Genomic DNA, 20,607 nt, shown 5'->3' with positions numbered 1-20,607 from the left:
CTAGGAGCTCTCTGCTATTGGCAACAAGGACTTTCTTTAAGTGATTGTTCTAACTGAACCTGGTAAGACATGAACTACTGTGGAAAATAAAGGAAGTCAGTGGAGTACAGACTTTGGGTTAAGAATGAAGAAAATAATCTGAACGCTCAACCAGGAGAGACAGTTCCATAAGCACCATAGCAGGACAGACTGGAAGTTACTAACAAAGGAATCCTGCTGTGTATCTTTTCCAATGTGCCAAATATATAGTTAGGCTTAAATTGACTGCTTAGTAAATTACAACTGGTTTTTAATCTTAGGTGTGGATTCGGTTTTGTCTATTGAATTATTTCACGGTCTTTTATAAAACCCCAAATTTATAGAGAACTCTTCAATGTTAACAAAGTATCTGTTGGTATGTGAATCAGATAGATGCTAACTAGTAATTACAATCAATATTCCAGAATGGTCAAGGAATTCTTTACTTAATAGAATTTATTTTGAACTGAATATATACAATTTATACCAGAAAGATATATTATCATCAGTTACAGCAACACCTACTCTAAATATAATCCCAAATTCCCCATCTTTCTCTGCCCACAAACAAAATTAAATACCTGTAAACTAAAAGCCAACACAGAAAATTTTTCAAATAGGTCAAACTTTGGTAGAAAGTAAACTATTATTTGATGCAGCTACTAAGAAAAGGATAAACTCCCTAAAAACATTCTTCATTTTCAACTTGTATTGAATGCCACCCATGTTCCAGACACTGCATTAAGCAAGGGACATAACGCAGTGAGCAAAATCATGGAGTTCGCATTCTGAGCTCAGAGAAAGGCATTCATCAATCATACCAATGAATGTGTAGTTACCAACTGAGGAAAATTCCTGAGGAAAGGAAAAAGCTATAAGGAGTGTGTATGACAAGCCTAATCAAGTTTAGAAGGCTTGCTGGAAGAGGTAAAGCTTGGGCTAAAGTAAGACCAATGAGCAGAAGTTGGGAAAATAGAAGTGGGGAGTATAAAACTTTTCTGAGGGACCCAGAACACTCATCTGAGAACTGAAATGCAAATAAGACCTGAAAGCAGATTACAGCCCTGAAAGCAAAGGTAAGAATGGTAAGAGATGAAATGTATAAAGCAACCAAGCAATGCTATCTTAGAGGTCACACTAAGGAACCTCATCTTCAGCCTAACAGAATTGGAAGCATCTCAGCTTTTAACAAGAGTTAAGTCTTAAATTTGTTTGCCTGGTTGTATTCTGTTGTAGACATAAAGAATGCTTAATATGCATGCATTTAATACATTCTGGATTTGTTTTCCACGATATATTTCAGAGAACTGATACAATATTGTTCTAAGTTGATCATCAGAATTATTACTCAGAAACTTCCACCCAAAGAGGCATTCTGTGATGTACATTCAAGTAATGCCAAGAATATAGCTGCTGTAGCCTTATCATGGCCGTAATGTATATGGATTCTGTCTTCAAAACAAGGATTTGGTCTTCAAAACAGATTTTTTAAAATTGTCTCAATTGCAACGATATATATGAAAATATTTTGGAAGTTTTGATGTGAATAAATGAAGGAAACACTACTATTTACTAGTCTACAAAGGAGCAGGGCTCAATTTAGAATGGAGAGACATAAAAAATAAAACTTAGAATACAGAGATGCTCCAATTTGCTTGCACAGCAATAGCAACATTAGGTTGCAATCTGTCTTCCATCAACCCTTCCCTCACTTCTGCCTTCAGAGATACCTGATGCCTCCAACAGCTGAGCATCTTCAGGGAGCTAGGGCAGGAACTGATCTTTTTCTCTTCGGCTTTCCCTGCAGACTAAGGTAAGGTATAAGCTTTCTCAACTCTACTAAATGGATTATCACTTGTCCATCTGGTTCCATTCTATAAAGATTTGTTGACATTTTGATTTGTTACTGTCTCTGCAGCCATTCCCTTTGGTTTCTCCGTTTATGCCTTTGGTGTCTTTTTTTTTTTTTTTTTTTTTTGAGACAGAGTTTCACTCTTGTTACCCAGGCTGGAGTGCAATGGCAGGATCCAAGCTCACCACAACCTCTGCCTCCTCAGTTCAAGCGATTCTCCTGCCTCAGCCTCCCAAGTAGCTGCGATTACAGGCCTGTGAAACCACGCCTGGATAATTTTGTATTTTTAGTAGAGATGGGTTTTCTCCATGTTGGTCAGGCTGGTCTCAAACTCCTGACATCAGGTGACCCGCCTGCCTTGGCCTCCCACAGGGCTGGGATTACAGGTATGAGCCACTGTGCCCGGCTTTGTGTCTTTTTTAATGGTGTTTGAGAAGGGCATCTATGTGTTCAGTCTGAAACGATTAACTGAAACTTTCTTATTGTTTTAATTCACATTTCCCGGTTGAATACTTTTTTCATCTTTATGTACCATTTTTACTGTTCCTTCACAAATTACCCACTCTTATCTTTTGGCTGTTTTTCTATCAGGACTATTCATTTTCTTATCAAAGTTAATAGTTTCTTTTATATGATATCTATTAACTCACTGTGTGTCAGATTAATTGCAGATATTTTTCCAGTTTGTTATTTACTTTTAACTTTTGTAATTTCTATGCATGAAAAATATAATTTTTGTTATAATTTACTATAGTTTATAGTTATTAAAAGCATTTATTATAAATGTTGCTATTGAATTTACTAAATTAATTACTGAATTACTAACTCTTTCAGCAATTTTGGGCATAGAAGTCCCTTAATCAGCTTGATATCAGTTCAATGATTACCTACCTTATATTCTAGATATATTTATAATTTTGTGTTTTTAGATTTACTTTTTAATTCATCTGGAATTTATTTTTTAATGTAGTCGTACAAGAAGAAATATTAGGTTGCTGCAAAAGTAACTGCAGTTCTGCCATTAAAAGAAGTATAAATAATTGTTTGCCATTAAAAGTAATATAAAAAACTGATTATTAGCATGTATACCATCAAATAAATATAGAAAACAATTATGTACAATTTAACACGCCATTTAAAAGCAACTGCTCATTCTACCACAACCTAAATCCTTATCTAACTATCTACTTTTAGAAGAACCCAAAATAAAATATTCATACTGGAGATAGCCCAGGAAAATTATCCATCCTTAGCCCTGGAAATCCATCCATCCTTAAATAGATTTCTAGATTGGCACACTCTCAAATTATGTGTGCCAGTAAAGGATGCAGGAATAGTGTGATCTCCATCATGTGCCTATTTAATTTGTTAGTCTGGCACCTGCAAAAATCAGTTGGATCATGGCAGATGACAATAGACTACTGGGAACTTAACTAAGTAGCGTCATCCTTATACCTCTCACTATCCTAACTGAAAATAAACTGCTTAGGCCAGGCACAGTGGCTCCTGCCTGTAATCCCAGCACTTTGGGAGGCCAAGGTGGGTGGATCGGCTAAGGTCGGGAGTTTGAGACCAGCGTGAAAAACATGGTGAAACCCCGTCTCTACTAAAAATACAAAATTAGCCAGGTGTGGTGGCACATACCTGTAATCCCAGCTACTTAGGAAGCTGAGGCAGGAGAATTGCTTGAACTCAGGAGGTGGAAGTTTGCCGTAAACAGATCATGCTATTGCATACTCCAGCCTGGACAACAAGAGTGAAACTCCACCTCAAAAAAACAAAAAGAAAAAAAACTACTTAAATTTAATGCCTTTGTAGTATAATCCAATACTCTGGTCTTGTAAACCAGAGATGGAGAATCCTGTCCCCAGGACAACCCAGGGAAAAAGCATCCCACTTCACTGTCAACCTCCAAAGCTGAAATAATTCTAGTTAAACTATTCCCTGAATTCTTTCTCAGCACATACTTTGGCTCCCTAATCTTGGCTGCTGGGCTACTGCTACACTTATGATGTAGTTATTGATCTGGTGAGTTTATCAGAAAGGATGATTAGAAACAGTTCACATTCACTTGGAGTGAGCAACAGTATACATTCATGGTCTTGACAAGGGGTATGCTAACATTCCTTCACAATACAGTTCTTGTGATAAAAGGACCTTTGCCATCTGGACCTTCTCCAGAACATCTGCAGAACCATTCTACCCATAATATCATTTAGATTAAACCTAGGGAGGAAAAAGAAGCTTCATAAGAAATGCCCTTGTGAGGCATATGTGGGCCTGAGGGTGTGTGGAGACAAAGTGGCTCAATCATGATGCAAATCCACCATGCTGACTTCTCATTCGCCCCAGACCCCCAGTGAATGCTTCCCAGCTCCCACTTTATTTACTGTTCCTTAGTGTAAGAACATGTCACCTTAATGTTTTTACACAAATTATGGGCTATGACCCACATAACCTTCTTGCCTGTTCTGCCTTTGTCTTGCTGGAAGACCTTTCACATGGTATATAAGCCCTGAGTCTGGAGAGTAACAGTGTAATCTACCTGTCTAGTGCCCACCAAAGACTACACTTCTGTCTGTAAGTCCCTCAGGAAAGCATCCCTTACCAACACACTACGCTCATCTGCCTCCTTCTTGAATTTCCCAGCTCCTTTGGCATTTGGAGGCTGTTCTGTCTATACAGCCCTCTCATGGAACAGGGTCAGGGATTAACCTTACAAAGACCAACATTCTGCCAAATTGGTGATGCTTTAAGAATACCATGAGTTTGTGAAATGCTAAAACACACCCCCAAAAATGGGCAACTTATTACTCCTTGCACCTATGCCATCAAGAAAGGTATAATGACTGGTAGTCCTCTTTGGATTTTGGAAAGAACACATGCCATATTTAGGAATACAGCCCTGACTCCTTTATCAGGTGACTCAGATGGCAAATAGTTTTGAGTGGGGCTTTGCAACAGATTTAAGCTTTGGAACAAGCATCCTTTCTGCTTAAATCATATGATTCTGCAAATCCCATGTTGCTAGAGGCACTTGGGATGATACATAAGGATGCATGGCCCCCATAGAAGAATCACAGCAAAGACCACTAAGGGCATGGAGCAAGCTGTACTATCTGCAGCAGAGAACTATTCAGCATTCCAAAAGCAGATTCTGTCATGCTACTGGACTTACATAGAGACTGAACTCCCAACCAAAGAGTATTAAGTGACTGTGCAACTGAGGCTACTTACTTTGACCCTACTTACAGTTGATCTTGCTCAACTTTAAAGTTGAACAGGCTGTAACTAGATAAGAAAGGGACAGACAAGACAAAAAGTATGGCAGACAGACCATTTGTGTGAAATCCCTGAGATGGGAAGATGTTTGGCAATATGAGCAAGTAAAGAAGACCAATGTGCCTAGAAGATTATGAAAGAGTGGAAGAGTGGCGGATGCGAGTCGGAAGAGATAAATGAACCTTACTGATCTTGTCTGATCTCAGAAGCTAAGCAGGGTCAGGGCTGGTTAGTACTTGGATGGGAGACAGAAGATATAAGGACCAGATAAGGTCAAACATTTCAGTCCACACGAAGAGATTCTTTGTTGCTATTGCTGTTCTTGCTGTTGTTGCCACTGTTGTTCTAATTGTTGTTTGTGGGTTCACCTTTCCTGAACTACCTTTTTTTTTTTGAGATAGAGTTTTGCTGTTGTTACCCAGGCTGGAGTGCAATGGCACGATCTCAGCTCACCGCAACCTCCGCCTCCTGGGTTCAGGCAATTCTTCTGCCTCAGCCTCCTGAGTCGCTGGGATTACAGGCACGCGCCACCATGCCCAGCTAATTTTTTATATTTTTAGTAGAGACGGGGTTTCACCATGTTGACCAGGATGGTCTCGATCTCTTGACCTCGTGATCCACCCACCTCGGCCTCCCAAAGTGCTGGGATTACAGGCATGAGCTACCGTGCCTGGCCCCCCTCTTTTTCAACTTTGAGTTCTTACTTCCTCAGGGAAACATTCGTGATACCTCAGAGTAGTGTTATTTATTGATGCTTATGCTTATTTTAAGAGCAATGAAAATCACTGAAAAATCAATGAATCTTAGATAAATTTGGAAACTATTTTGACTTTGGGCTAGAGGTATTGATTGGAATATAGATCATATATATGGATTAAGAGGAAATTAGAGCATGGTACCATGCCTAATAAGGAAAAAGTCTCCTTAAGAGACAGCAAGAAGGAGACTAAGAAGTAGGGAGAAATCGCAAATAATATAGTATTCCCAAGTCAAGAGAAAAGAAGATTTGAAAGAACGTGTTCAACTATATTGAAAGTTGAAGAGCAGGTCAATTAATATATAGCCTAGGAAAATGTTCATTTGATTTAGCAGCATTCGTATTTACACCAACAGAAATTGGCAAATGCCACAAATCCTGGCTTACTTTACTGTTTTATTGATTGTGTAGTCTTAAGAAAGTGATAGAGAAAATATTAATAATGCAGACTAAACTGGAAAGTATTTCAAAGTCTGTAGCCATTACATGAATAGCACAAATATTGAGCATATATTCTTCCAGTATTTGAAAACTGTTATCCTATTGAGCAAAGAAGTTACACATGTCATTAATTCTCAGATGAATTCTGGCAACCATCTTCATTGTCATTTCACTTTCATCTACTCATTAAGCACAAATGAAAAAATACCAACCAACATTCATGTGGGAACTACATTTGTTCATCAGTTGCAATCATTAATTAGTTATGGATACAAGAATGGCAAAAATCAATGAAATCAAGGATTCTGTGAGAATCTATTAGAGCTAGAGGATTTACAATAATAAATTTTGATTATTTTATTGTTACAAACTGCCATCATTCTTTACATCAATAAAATGCATAATAAATTTATGTAGTTATGTGTGCACTTTTATCAAAGAGTAAATTATTGTGTATTTACCAGTGTATCACTATCCTTAGCCATCAGTAATGACCATTAGATAAATGCTCAGGATATACTTATATAAATTTAAAACAAGTTCACAAATAGGACTTTGAAATAAAGAGAGGAAAGAAAATACAATGGAAATTAACTACCATAATATGCCTTCTGTGGAGACTGTAAATGGCAGACTTATGAATAAAGTTTTGGAACACATGACATTTGAAGTTGTTGAAGGAACAGAAAAGTCTGAATTCTTTCTTCACTTGTGGTTCACCAAATCCTGCTACCTTTATCTCACTTTACAGAACTTGTTTCCCTACCTTAGTAAAATAAAGATGAATTACATTTTGCAAAAGGAACAGAGAAATCAATGTAAAACAAAGGGATATTTTGGTAGTTTTCACCTATCTCCACAAATGATTTCATATGTTTTCCTTTCCTTCTGGGCCCTAATTACCCTCTCTGGGTGTGGTCTTGACTTACCTCTAATGATTAGAATATGGCAGAAATGATAGAGAGTAACTTCCACGTGTAGATCTAAATAATACTGCAACTCGTGTCTTTCTCCCTTGAATCACTTGCTCTGGGGTTGAGATCCACATGGAGTGGAACCGAGGTCTCCCACCAACAGGCAGCACTAACTTTATTGTTTTAAGGACTGTGGAGGACATTTTTTATGTAACCATAGATAACTAATACCTATAGTATAAAATTATGAAGAAGTTTACAGTTCCTAGAGGGGTAAATGAATCTTAGATAAATTTAGGAACTATAATAAATGTGTCTTTGAACTTCTCTAACAAGCTATTAGTGTAGTAATAGACCCAAAGACACCTTGTCTTCACCTCCTTGCTGAAGGATATATGGTAACGGGATAAATGGTAATCCATGTATCTGAAGGATACATGGGAAGTATTCCTAGAGGAGGGAGCATTTGACTTAGACCTTGAAATTTCAGTTACATTTTAGCAGACAGGACTGGATAATAGTTGTTTGGATTCATGCACTGGTGGCGACAGAAAATACAAGTTTTAAGAAGTATAACGTAGCTTAATAGAGCACAGGAAAACTTCCAGAACAGTTCACAAACTGGGGTATGCCTAAGAATAATTAGGGTGCTTATTTAAAATACATGTTTGGGTCTCATTCACAAAGGTGACTTTTGTTAGAATATAGTAGGGGCCCAGGAATTTACCTATTTGATGAAAATCCCAAGTGGTTCTCATCCATAGACATGGTCTTTGGATCACAACTTAAGAATCACCGTGTTAATGGAATAATAAAATTTCAGTCTAGAAAGGTAAATTAGGACCAGATCACGGAGGTGTAAACGTTGAACTAACCTACGTGGATGAAATAATAAACAGCGAGCTGCTACAGGATTTTGGGCTAGTTTTTACTGTAAAAATGTTTATGTACAAGTAGTACTAATAGTCTAATGAATCTTTACATCACCATATCCATCAATTATATTTGCTTTACTATTCTTTTTTCATATTATTAATATTGCTGACAAATTGCTTTAAAGCAAATCACAGACTTCATGTTATTCCACCTTTATGTGCTTCTGTACGCATCTCCAGCTTGCTAGAAAATCATTGTTTTATAGTACCTAAAACAATTAACAATAACTCATTGATACCATCTAATACTGAATTCAAATTCGTATTTTATAAACTTTTTAAAAATTCATATTTTATAAATTTGGGTTCTAACAAACCAACAATAACACCCAGTCCAATCACCAAACAATTAGAGAATTTTCTTCTCTAAAAAGACATTAGATGGCCTTTTCTCTTACTTTATTCTCATGGATGGTTTTCAGATTAGGTTTGTTTTTTGTTGTTGCTTCTATGTGTCTTTAACATGTATGTCAGCAGAGCCCAAACATGCACACAAGAATACACCTCTGAAGCTTCTGACTCTTAAGGTAGGCCCAGGGCTATTCCTAGACACCAGCAAATAGACGAGGTTGAGGAAGAAACAGGTGAAGAGGTGAAGAATAATGTCTTAAACATCATTTTAGCACTCTGTTCTACCATGCTGTATCTTTATAGGATATATCCAGTCCAGTCCCAGAAAATCTACTGCCCAAGGAGTTCTAGATGACAGGTTAGATCAAGCCACGGCAAATATTAGCGAAAACAACATTCAACTGCTTCTGGACACTGCAAAGGCAGATTCCAGGGAGCTGTCTCTCTGGCTTTTTTTTTTTTTTTTTTTTTAACCATCTTTCCAAGAGGACGAGACTCCTTTCGCGATGACAGCCACTGGGAAAGTAAATGCAGCAGTAGCACCCGCTAGTTGCGTCGCACTCCGGCGCCCCATGGGCGGTGCAGGAGAGCGCCGGGAGCCGGAGCCTGGGCTTGCTGGGCGCAAGCTGGGACGTGCCAAGGGCCAAGGAGCTTCTGATTGGCTCTTTGCTATGAATAGACCAAGCCGAGGCTAATGGGACCCGAGGGGGTGCTCACCTGGGAGGTGGCCTTCCAGCCGGGCCAAGGACCTCCCTGACTGTATGGGGCGGAGAGAACGGGCGAGGGGAGAAGGGAAAGCACACCCTAACTAAACAGAGGGGTGGGAGGGGAAGGTTACACGATCCCTTCGTAAAGAGCGGGCTATGGAGGCAAAAGGGTAGGTAACTTGGGGCTTCTGTGCCTTGAAAGTGTTAAGGATTGTAGGGAATGCAGGGTGCTTTTCATTTTACTTTGGGCATCCTCCCCTGGCTGGGCATTTAATCAGTCCTACTGTGTGTGTTGAAACTGCATAATACCGTGAGATATCCCGGCCCTAAATTACACTCGGTGGAGGGATTTCGGCGGATTACAATCCTAATTGGCGCCAGGGAGCTAGCGAAAGAGACAGAGAGAATTGGGGACCTAGAATTTGGAGTACTATCACTACACCGCAGCTCTACTTCCCATTAGGAAAAAGATCACATGACGAAGTCGAACTAAGAGATCTGAAGTAAAAAATGAAAAAATTGAATGAAAGTAAGAAATAAATTCTGAGATGAGTGGGTTTTTCCCTCTTTATTCTAACAGCAATCTTAAATAACAGACGTCATGTAGCAGTTGTATATCTATGAACATGTATGAGAGATTTATAAGTACCTGCATACATGAATACAAACATCCTGTTACACATGAGAGATCTTAAATGCTCGGGCATCAAAGGTGGGAGCTGTGATCCTAGTTTGGGGGCACCACGGGGCAGGCGGGCTGCTGTCCGCGGTGAGTGCCTTCTGGGCTCCCCGCGCGTCCAGCCTCGCCCAGAGCCGCCCGCGGCAGCGCACTTCTGACCCGAGTCCACTCGGGCACCACCCGAGAGCCCGGTCCGCACCGGCTCCCGCACCCCAGCCGCCGGGGTGGTGACACACACCGGAGTCGAATTACAGCCCTGCAATTAACATATGAATCTGACGAATTTAAAGGAGGATTGAAAAAAAAAAAAAAAAAAGCAGGCTCCGGAGTCCTCCGCACACCAGAACTTTTCTCCGGGTGTAAAAACTCTTTGATTGGCTGCTCGCACGCGCCTGCCCGCGCCCTCCATTGGCTGAGAAGACACGCGACCGGCGCGAGGAGGGGGCTGGGAGAGGAGCGGGGGGAGACTGAGTGGCGCGTGCCGCTTTTTAAAGGGGCGCAGCGCCTTCAGCAACCGGAGAAGCTTCGTTGCACGCGACCTGGTGTGTGATCTCCGAGTGGGTGGGGGAGGGTCCAGGAGGGAAAAAAAAAATAAGACGTTGCCGAAGAGACCCGGAAAGGGCCTTTTTTTTGGTTGAGCGGTTGTGGCAGTGCTGCCTCCGATCCTGAGCCTCCGAGCCTTTGCAGTGCAATGTCCCGCCTGCTGCCTGCAGAAGAGTGGGCTGAAGTGAAGGAGTTGGGAGACCACCATCGCCATCCCCAGCCGCATCATCTCCCGCAGCTGCCGCCGCCGCCGCAACCACCTGCAACTTTGCAGGCGAGAGAGCATCCCGTCTACCCGCCTGAGCTGTCCCTCCTGGACAGCACCGACCCACGCGCCTGGCTGGCTCCTACTTTGCAGGGCATCTGCACGGCACGCGCCGCCCAGTATTTGCTGCATTCCCCGGAGCTGGGTGCCGCGGAGGCCGCGGCGCCCCGGGACGAGGCGGACGGTCGGGGGGAACTGGTAAGGAGGAGCAGCGGTGGTGCCAGTAGCAGCAAGAGCCCCGGGCCGGTGAAAGTGCGGGAACAGCTGTGCAAGCTGAAAGGCGGGGTGGTGGTAGACGAGCTGGGCTGCAGCCGCCAAAGGGCCCCTTCCAGCAAACAGGTGAATGGGGTGCAGAAGCAGAGACGGCTGGCAGCCAACGCCAGGGAGCGGCGCAGGATGCACGGGCTGAACCACGCCTTCGACCAGCTACGCAATGTTATCCCGTCGTTCAACAACGACAAGAAGCTGTCCAAATATGAGACCCTGCAGATGGCCCAAATCTACATCAACGCCTTATCCGAGCTGCTACAAACGCCCAGCGGTGGGGAGCAGCCACCGCCGCCGCCAGCCTCCTGCAAAAACGACCACCACCATCTTCGAGCCGCCGCCTCCTACGAAGGGGGAGCAGGCAACGCGACCACAGCAGGGGCTCAGCAGGCCTCCGGAGGGGGCCAGCGGCCGACCCCGCCCGGGAGTTGCCGGACTCGCTTCTCAGCTCCGGCCTCTGCGGGAGGGTACTCGGTGCAGCTGGACGCTCTGCACTTCTCGACTTTCGAGGACAGCGCCCTGACAGCGATGATGGCGCAAAAGAATTTGTCGCCTTCGCTCCCTGGGAGCATCTTGCAGCCAGTGCAGGAAGAAAACAGCAAAACTTCGCCTCGGTCCCACAGAAGCGACGGGGAATTTTCTCCCCATTCCCATTACAGTGACTCGGATGAGGCAAGTTAGGAAGGTGACAGAAGCCGAAAACTGAGACAGAAACAAAACTGCCCTTTCCCAGTGCGCGGGAAGTCCCGCGGTTAAAGATCCCCGCATCCTTTAATGTTTGCTCTGCGACGGTCGTTGTTTAGCAACGACTTGGCTTCAGATGGCAGCTACATTTGATGGTTTGCAAATGCGGCCGCTGTTCCAAACTTCCTACGGTCCACATTGTTTGATGAAACCCTTTCTGTTAAAGTTATGTCCTTTCCGCCCACCTTCTGCTCCCCCTGTAGATAGATACGGTATAATTGTATGTACCCATATATGGCACCGTTATTCTAGTTCCCTGCTGCCTACACGCTGCTGAAACGTCGCATCTTTTTCTCTGTCGCTGGTTTGGGTTTAATTTATTTTACGCCCTGGGCATCCATCCTTGTGTGTTGCGCACTCAAGTGTGGGAGATTTAGTCTTCCGAAGTTGTTTTCCAAAATGTACAATGAAACGCAAAATTAGTGCTTCCAAAGTGGATAACTTTTGACTATTGAATTGTTAGAAAACAGGGAACTTTAAGGTTTATATATTGTATAAACATACCCAGTATGTGTATCCGATCGCGAGAACCTTGGCGTCTTTTAGGAAACTTGGCGCACGCACTTTATCAGCCGCTGCTGCGGTGGTGGCTCCAGGAGAAACTCAGCTGCCAATTGCAGACCAGTTTTTTTTTTTTTTTTTTACTTTAACACAGCCACTTATAATTCTTAAGCTCTTTGCAAATGTTTGTTGAAAAAATGAATTTTTTTTAAAAAGTTAGTAGTGTCAAAAGCTTTTGCTTTGTTAATATGTTGTCAATTTTATTTTGCTTTGTTAATATTAGAAAACTTATTTATTATTGTTTGCTACCATTTCTACTTATCTTGATTCATTTTTTACGTTTTCTACTCGAGATCATTTTATTTTAATTTAGCAAAGCCAACTGCCATTGTTTAATGTATTTTCTTTTGCAAATAATTAAAATAAACGTGAAAAGTAGCTTTTATTTGTCACTTATTCCATGAGTATAACTACTGAAAACAATTTTTAAATGAATGACTTGGAAGAATTGAGCTAAGTCTTCTATTAAATGCCATTTATGTGATCTTACAGTTTTTGAAGAAAAATGTTGTATACTTGGTGCCTTCGGGTAGTATCAAAACCCCTACAAAGAAAAGCACTCAGATCAATAATTAAATTGTGAATTAAAACTTTTTCCAAGTTTGCAGCACAGTTTTGCCTCTTTGATAGCCAGGATCTTCCCAGTCTTCTTTACTCCTTGCCCCAACAATATCTGCAAGGGGTCGTGGCTACTAGTTTTAGGTTTACTAGGACCTACCTACCCTGGAGTAGTTAACTCCACCAGGGTTAGCTATGTCCACTCATAAAACTTAAACAAGCTGAACATTTTTCAGGTAGGTCAAGCTCACTGCGCTCTCTCTCTTCTGCCTCTGTCTCTCTCTCTTTCTCCCTTTCGGGAGAGGAAGACCTGAGGAGAGAAAGATGATAACAGAAGAAAACTTGAGGAAAAAAAAGGAATTAAATTCATGGATTCAAAAATTAGAAGTGTGTAGTTGCCCTGGGAAATTGTTGACCTCCACTCATTTTTTTCTTTTCACACAATTCTGCTTCTCTCAATGTAGAAGTTAAGGTCTGCCTTTATTTTGTCTTTCTGAATTGGCTTTTGTGTAGAAAACATTCAAACAAATTTTTGGGTCAATTGCAGAAACTAAAAGGTGCTGAAACTCTCACCTCAGGTGTCCTCACTAAGGAAAAAACCTATTCTGAGTCTCAGGCTTACAGGTTTTGGAAAAGCTAATTGTGTGTGTATTTGTGTGTGTGTGTGCGTGTGTGTGTGTGTGTGTGTAGAGAGAGAGAGAGAAGACAGTGAAATAAAAAAATTAATTTGGCACACGAGAGTAGAACTATTTATTAAACTAAATATTCGGCGACATGCCTCTGGATAAACATCGTTGAATTTGAGACGCTGATTTTAAGCCAAGCCTTTTATGTTTCGTGGCCTCACTGGGATAACAAATTGCGGGGAAATGAAGCACCAAAAAGAGCGAGGGAAGGTTAGTGTGATCACTCCTGCATCCTCTTCTCCTCCTAGCACCTTGAAAAGAGGAGAGCGCCAAAAAGGAAAAGGACAGAGCCACAAAGTGGGTTTGCAAAAGAGTAGTGAGTGAGGGAGCGCAGGTTCTGGTCTCCAGTAAGAAACTGCGGAACCAGCTTTTTACTGACCACCTGGGTATCTGTGGCTTTCAGCGGAAGCCGACCAAGAGAGGCGGAGGACCTCCGCCAGCTCTCTGGGAGAAGCGAGCAGGCGGCTGGTGACACTTTCCAGGGCAGAAAAAATGCACCTGTCCCTTAGATAACCTTTTGCACCCACTGAGTTTGCTGTGTTCAAGATAAACATCAGGAATATTCGGGCTGCTGAATAAATCAAGCTATTGCTTCTAACACATTTCCATTTCTCTCTCAACAAGCAGACCCAACCGGTAAGGGCATACAGCAACCTTTCGGGATGAGAGCACCCATATTTTTACAGTTATTTGCTTAGCGTGCTCGCATGCATGTGATGCGGACCTAGACTCATTTTACCTGTTATGAATCTGAGTCAGAAAAGGACAAGAGGAAGGAAAAGGTGATTTCTTTTTTCCTCAAAGAAAATCTATGTTTCATTTTATTCAAAACCATTTATGTGCATTTTGTGTCAAAGAGGAGAAAGACATTGTCCAATGTTACTATTTTTCATGGGCTCATAGAAATTTCAAAACAGAAAGAACATCAGGAACATCTTCCTTCATAGCTTTTAAAAATGAGGAAACCGCTGTTCCTAAGTTGCCCCCAAAAATCACACTGCTAGAAAGTGTCAATATTTACAACCGATCTTAGTACTCCTGACCACCAGATCAATGCTCTCATAATTTTTTTTCTCTGAGGAAACCAATAGATAACAATTACAGCTACGCAAATGTTGGCGGGGAGGGATTGTACCACCACAAGAGGTGGATATATATACTTTTAAATATTAGTTATATTATATAGGAATTGGAGATAAACCCAGCTTCGTTTAAGGACATTCTTTACATTTCTTCTCAAGAGAAAAACAATCATAACAATATATCGAAAATATCATACTGATATAATATTTATAGCAATATAGAATTGGAAATGTTATATCACACTGATTGAAAAGAGAGGATGAATTTTACTAACCCATTAAGATATGCACAAAAAGTCAAATCACTGTGGTAAATTGAGTGCTCAAAGTTCAAATGAGAGCTTTAACCTCTTTTCTCTCCATTCTATTTCTTTTTTTCTTTTTAAATGCTGGCATTTCTTTGAAAGAGATGTACAATCACATTTCCATTTTAAGGTTCTGCTATGGAGTTTGCATAACAAACGTTTGGCAGCTCGCTCTCTTACACTCCATTAACAAGCTGTAACATATAGCTGCAGGTTGCTATAATCTCATTAATATTTTGGAAACTTGAATATTGAGTATTTCTGAGTGCTCATTCCCCATATGCCAGACCACTTCTGCCATGCTGACTGGTTCCTTTCTCTCCATTATTAGCAATTAGCTTCTACCTTCCAAAGTCAGATCCAAGTATCCAAGATACTAGCAAAGGAATCAACTATGTGTGCAAGTTAAGCATGCTTAATATCACCCAAACAAACAAAGAGGCAGCATTTCTTAAAGTAATGAAGATAGATAAATCGAGTTAGTCCTTTGCAACACTGCTGGTGCTTTCTAGAGTTTTATATATTTTAAGCAGCTTGCTTTATATTCTGCCTTCGCCTCCCACCCCACCAGCACTTTTATTTGTGGAGGGTTTTGACTTGGCACACTTTGGGAAACTTATTTGATTTCACGGAGAGCTGAAGGCAGATCAGTTTTGGCAACGGACAAGTTTAAACACGATTTCTATGGGACATTGCTAACTGGGGGTCCAACTTGACCAGAAAAAAGGGGGAGGTTAATTTCCTAAATCTTAAACAATGAATGACCAATATTTTCATAAAGCCTTTCTATTGATTTTAGAGTATTTGAACCAAGTAAGTAGAGTACTTGAACCAAATAAGAGGTCTTTTCCCAAAAATAGCTTGAAATATTTCTCTCCTTTGCTCATTTGAAAGTTCAAGAAAAAGATTATCAAATTCTTCTTGCCAATTAGAAACCTGAATTGGAAAGCAAAAGTAACAGATGCTCTTATCACTTATAATCTAGACTTGTCAATTGCATCTAGAAAAACCAGCAAGTGCTGGTGAGAGTTATGGATAACCAATCGTAGTTGAATTGTTTGCAGTTATTTTTGTGAGAGAGTTGTGGGGAGAAGGATGTAAAAAAGGCAAAAGTTTTTCTCGAAATTGTTGACTTTACATTCCTCGCCCTTTACCGCCCTCTCCCATAGGCCAAGCAGAGTCCCAGACGCCAACAACTGAGGTTCCTCTTCTTCTCCAACTAGGCCCCTAAGGAGAAAGGGAGAACCGAGAGGGGAATGGGTTAAATCCTTGGAAGCAGGGGAGAGACGGGGGAGGAGAGAAGTCGGAGGAGTATAAAGAAAAGGACAGGAACCAAGAAGCGTGGGGGTGGTTTGCCGTAATGTGAGTGTTTCTTAATTAGAGAACGGTTGACAATAGAGGGGCTGGCAGAGGCTCCTGGCCGCGGTGCGGAGCGTCTGGAGCGGAGCACGCGCTGTCAGCTGGTGAGCGCACTCTCCTTTCAGGCAGCTCCCCGGGGAGCTGCGCGGCCACATTTAACACCATCATCACCCCTCCCCGGCCTCCTCAACCTCGGCCTCCTCCTCGACGACAGCCTTCCTATGCCCCCCACCAGCAGAGCTCACAGTAGCGAGCGTCTCTCGCCGCCTCCCGCACTCGGCCCCGGCCCCTCTCTTCCCCCAGCTGCGCAGCGGGAGCCGCCACTGCCCACTGCACCTCCCAGCAACCAGCCCAGCAAGCAAAGAAGCTGCGCAAAGTTAAAGCCAAGCAATGCCAAGGGGAGGGGAAGCTGGAGGCGGCGGAGGAGGCGGCGGCGGGAGAGCTGTGGGGTTGTTTAGGGAAAGTTGGGCTGGGGCCTGAGGCACCTGAAGCAGTGAACCAGGACTAAGAAGCAAGCGCATCCCCCTGCGCAAGCCGAGAGGCGAACGCGCTCCTGAACACATTCAACCGCCCGGCCCAGCGCCAGTGTTTGAAGATCTGCTTGTCTTTTCTAGCCAGAGACGCATTTCCTCACTCACTCCATTATTCTAAAGACTTTTCTTTCATGCTGGTAAAATTCTCAGAGTTTAAAAGTTGATCGAGAAGCCCACGTATGGGCATTGTCTTCCACGTGTCAATCCACCAGCGGTACCAGGCTCTTCTTTCCTTGGCTCCTTAAGAACAGTTAAGCATTTCAGTGCAAAGATTGTAGGTCTTTCTCCTCTCGGGGTACCTCTCCATTTTCGGCTCTCCTTTTTTTGGTCCCAGACAAACAAATTAGGCTTTGGCTGCCTAATCTACAAGTAGGCCAGGCCCATTCTACAAGTTCGTACCTTTTCCCGGTGAAAGCAGAAGGCTCCTCCATAGGAACGAAAAGCAAGATGCTCTTCAATATAAGTATTATTCACTATTGTTTTCAGCAATTCTGATTAGAGACTTAAAGACATGATCATGAAACCGCTGTTCGGGTGTCCCGCTGATTCACCACAGCTGCAGGGCCTAGCTACTATGAGGATGATGAAAAAGGTGTGAGCTAGGATTTGAGGTCTTGGGATTTCTGGAGCCAAGAGATGTCATTATTCTTTTGAACCACCGGCCATTTGTTTGTTCATTTCTAGATACAGTTTTCCATAATCCCTCCCATCTTCCTGTCCCTGCAAACTCAAAGATGAGGTGCTGGTAAGGGAGGGAGTAGGATTGGAAGGGTTATTCCATGATCTGGGGCCCGCGTGAAGTAGTATTTGAGGGAGCAGAGGCATTATTCTTTTTCCCTTACCCGCCACAAAACTAGGAGAAATCTGAAATCACTCTGCCATCAGTTAACCAGGAAGATGAGAGGCCAGTTCTTTTTATTTTCAATGATGCACCTGCTTCTGGAAACAATGTATAGGATTATTTATTTTATTTAAGTTTTCTTCCCTCCCAAGAGACGTTGATTCAGTCAGTCAAGGAAAAATCCCAGAAATCTGCATACAGGGTTTCCAGGTGATTTGGTTACTAGTAGAGCAGAGGATCCTTGTGGCACCAAGGTAAGGGAGTTTCTATCAGATACCTTGAGATTGTCTATGAAAATAGAAACTAGCTAGCAATTCCCCTTTACCTCCTTTTACAATATTTGGTAATTATTTTTTTCCACAAAAGAGTGAAGCAGGCAACATAGCTTCTTGGATCCTACGACTCGACTTTATTGCTTTCAGGCTATTTGGCCTGGGACAATGTGATCCAGGCCTAAGATATCTCAATTTCAAAAGTGATACCAGCTGCCTTGGAAGGCATAAGGGCATCAGTCCAGGAGGTAGAAGACATTCTCTCCCTGACTGTCCAACATAAGTGACTCAGTGGGAGAAGCCAAAATCATAACAGTGGGTGTTTATGAAAAGCAGGAAGCAAGAATTTGCTCAGGCCAAACAAACTCTAAAAGAAATAGAAGGATGGGTAAGATTTTCAGGAAGCCCTTGGTTTAAAGTAGGATGGATTAAGTCATACCACTCTGTAATAACTATAGCCTGAATTTAGAGGGCCATCAAATTTGATGGAAAGGTTAGCCATCTATCACTTGACTGAAGAAATAACTATTTTGTTGTGCTGGTAATGGTAATCAGAGAATACAGAGAAAACCAATTTCATGATGTAGAAATTCAGTGAGCCCAAGAAACAGTGCAACTTTCTTTGGTGACTAATTCTTTTCTTTCTTTCAAACTCTTCCTCACTATCTCATATAACCCACATCCCTCTTCTTTTTATCAGTGAATGGGCACTTAGTAAGCATCAATCTATATCAGGGGAGTTAACCACCCTAGAAGACGCAAAAGAATAAAATAGAGCTCCCTCCCTTAAAGGACTTAGAATGTGGTTGGTATCTCAGAACAAACATAGAAAAGAAGTTTCATCCCCTATGTGAGGGTAGCATTATCGCTGCTGATGAGCCACTGCAGGGTCTCCTTATGTTTGCCATCACATTATTTCATTCATAGTTCCAGGTGTATCCTGTACATAACCTTCTTTGTTACCCTCAAAAATAGTAGAGATTTTGAATGGCTTGAAACCATAGAGCTAATCTTTAAATCAACCACTTTCGACCTCAGAGAATACATTTATTTGTTTTTTTTATGAGGTTGTTAGGTATAGTCAGCAGGAAATTTCATAGCAGGAAAAAAAATGAGGTTCTGAGAGAGATTTGAAAGGTTTATGGAAGGTAACACTGTCTCAGTAGATTCATGGCCACAGAAACTCGGGTCTTTTCTCAGCCTAGGGTCAGTGTTTTTTCTACCACATTTCACCTGCCTTGGGTTCATAGTTTGAACCAGCCACTTTATACTTGCTTCTCCAGTTTTTGTGTAATGTGGAAGTGGTAGAGATCCCTGAACTCTTCTGTTTTACATTTGATCTAGAGAAAGATAAGATAGTTCTTTGGAGATGGTTATGGAACAGGCTCCATTTCCATATGATAGATTTAACAGATATATTGGATAGAGTAATTTTCATTTAGAATGTCAGCTTTGCTCCTCTGATGTGACTGATACTGGACATGATTGCCATTTATTCCATATTGACATTCATTTCCACTTTTATCTAGAAAAATCCATCCCAATGCTAAAAACAAAATAGCATATGAGGTTAGGAAATGAGGCTAAAGAGTGATATATGAAAGTGTGTCCTGAAGAGTAATGGCCTGAAAGAAGGTATTGCCCAAAATTATTGCCTCATCTGTGCTTATAAAAATGGCAGGGAAAATGGGACTATAATTTTTATTGAAAAGAGAAGTAAATGTATGTGTTACATCTGTAGCTGTGGATTCATTCAGTGATAACATACATGTTTACTCATCTGGTCGCTGGAACTGTTGGCTTTTCCCCTGAAGCCTCCTGCAAGTAAATACTTACCACTGTTCTGAGTGGTTCAATGCCTAAGAAATATTTCTTTGCTTTAAAAAATTCTGATACTTGCCTGTCATGAGTCAGTACTCCATTTTATAATGCCTCCAGATTCATTGGTTTAAGGCAATTTCTTTTGTATGACTGGTGACTTAGAGGCATTCAACCCCCTCAAGGAGTGAATTGGAGAGCAGAGAGGATTTGAAAAGGAGAATATATTCCTAATCCAAAAAGGAGAGTTCACGTGCAGCCACAAAAGTCACATCTTAGGTACAAGGGGTAAACTTGGTACTTGCAGTGCTATCTGGATAGTTTTCCATAGGTTATTTGGCCCCGATTGCTCCCTCTCCCCACCTGCACACCGGGACAGCTCCTAGGGATTTAAGTCAGAGCACTTTTTACCACAGTCTAAACCCAGATTGCTTCTTTTTTTCCTGTTGTTGTTTGCTTGTTTTGTTTTTTGTTTTGTTTTGTTTTTGGCTAAATTCAAATTTATTTTATTTTTATTTTTTACTATACTTTAAGTTCTAGGGTACATGTGCAGAACATGCAGGTTTGTTACACAGGTAAACTGAAGAGCTTCTGCACAGCAAAAGAAACTATCATTAAAGTGAACCAGCAACCAACAGAATGGGAAAAAATTTTTGCAATCTACCCAGCTGACAAAGGGCTAATAACCAGAATCTAAAAAGAACTTAAACAAATTTACAAGAAAAAACAAAGAAACCACATTAAAAAGTGGGCAAAGGATATGAACAGACATTTCTCAAATGAAGACATTTATGCAGCCAACAAAGATTTGAAAAAAAAAACTCATCATCACAGGTC

General features: G+C 41.6%; 1 protein-coding gene across 1 annotated transcript; it reads left to right on the top strand.

The window, feature by feature from the left end:
• Positions 1–10,452: 10,452 nt before the first annotated feature.
• Positions 10,453–12,694, top strand: ATOH1 (atonal bHLH transcription factor 1). Its single transcript, XM_002745585.5, has one exon. The coding sequence runs from the start codon at positions 10,628–10,630 to the stop codon at positions 11,690–11,692; it is 1,065 nt and encodes a 354-aa protein (XP_002745631.1). The 5' UTR covers positions 10,453–10,627; the 3' UTR covers positions 11,693–12,694.
• Positions 12,695–20,607: the final 7,913 nt, after the last annotated feature.

This window comes from Callithrix jacchus, chromosome 3 (assembly GCF_049354715.1).
Source record: "Callithrix jacchus isolate 240 chromosome 3, calJac240_pri, whole genome shotgun sequence".
Classification (NCBI taxonomy): Eukaryota; Metazoa; Chordata; class Mammalia; order Primates; family Cebidae; genus Callithrix; species Callithrix jacchus.
Note: the sequence above shows the minus strand (reverse complement) of the source record. Positions and strands in the feature narration are given on the sequence as shown.

Coding starts and splice junctions, on each gene's coding strand:
- ATOH1 (XM_002745585.5), top strand. CDS start 10,628: ATGTCCCGCCTGCTGCCTGCAGAAGAGTGGGCTGAAGTGAAGGAGTTG.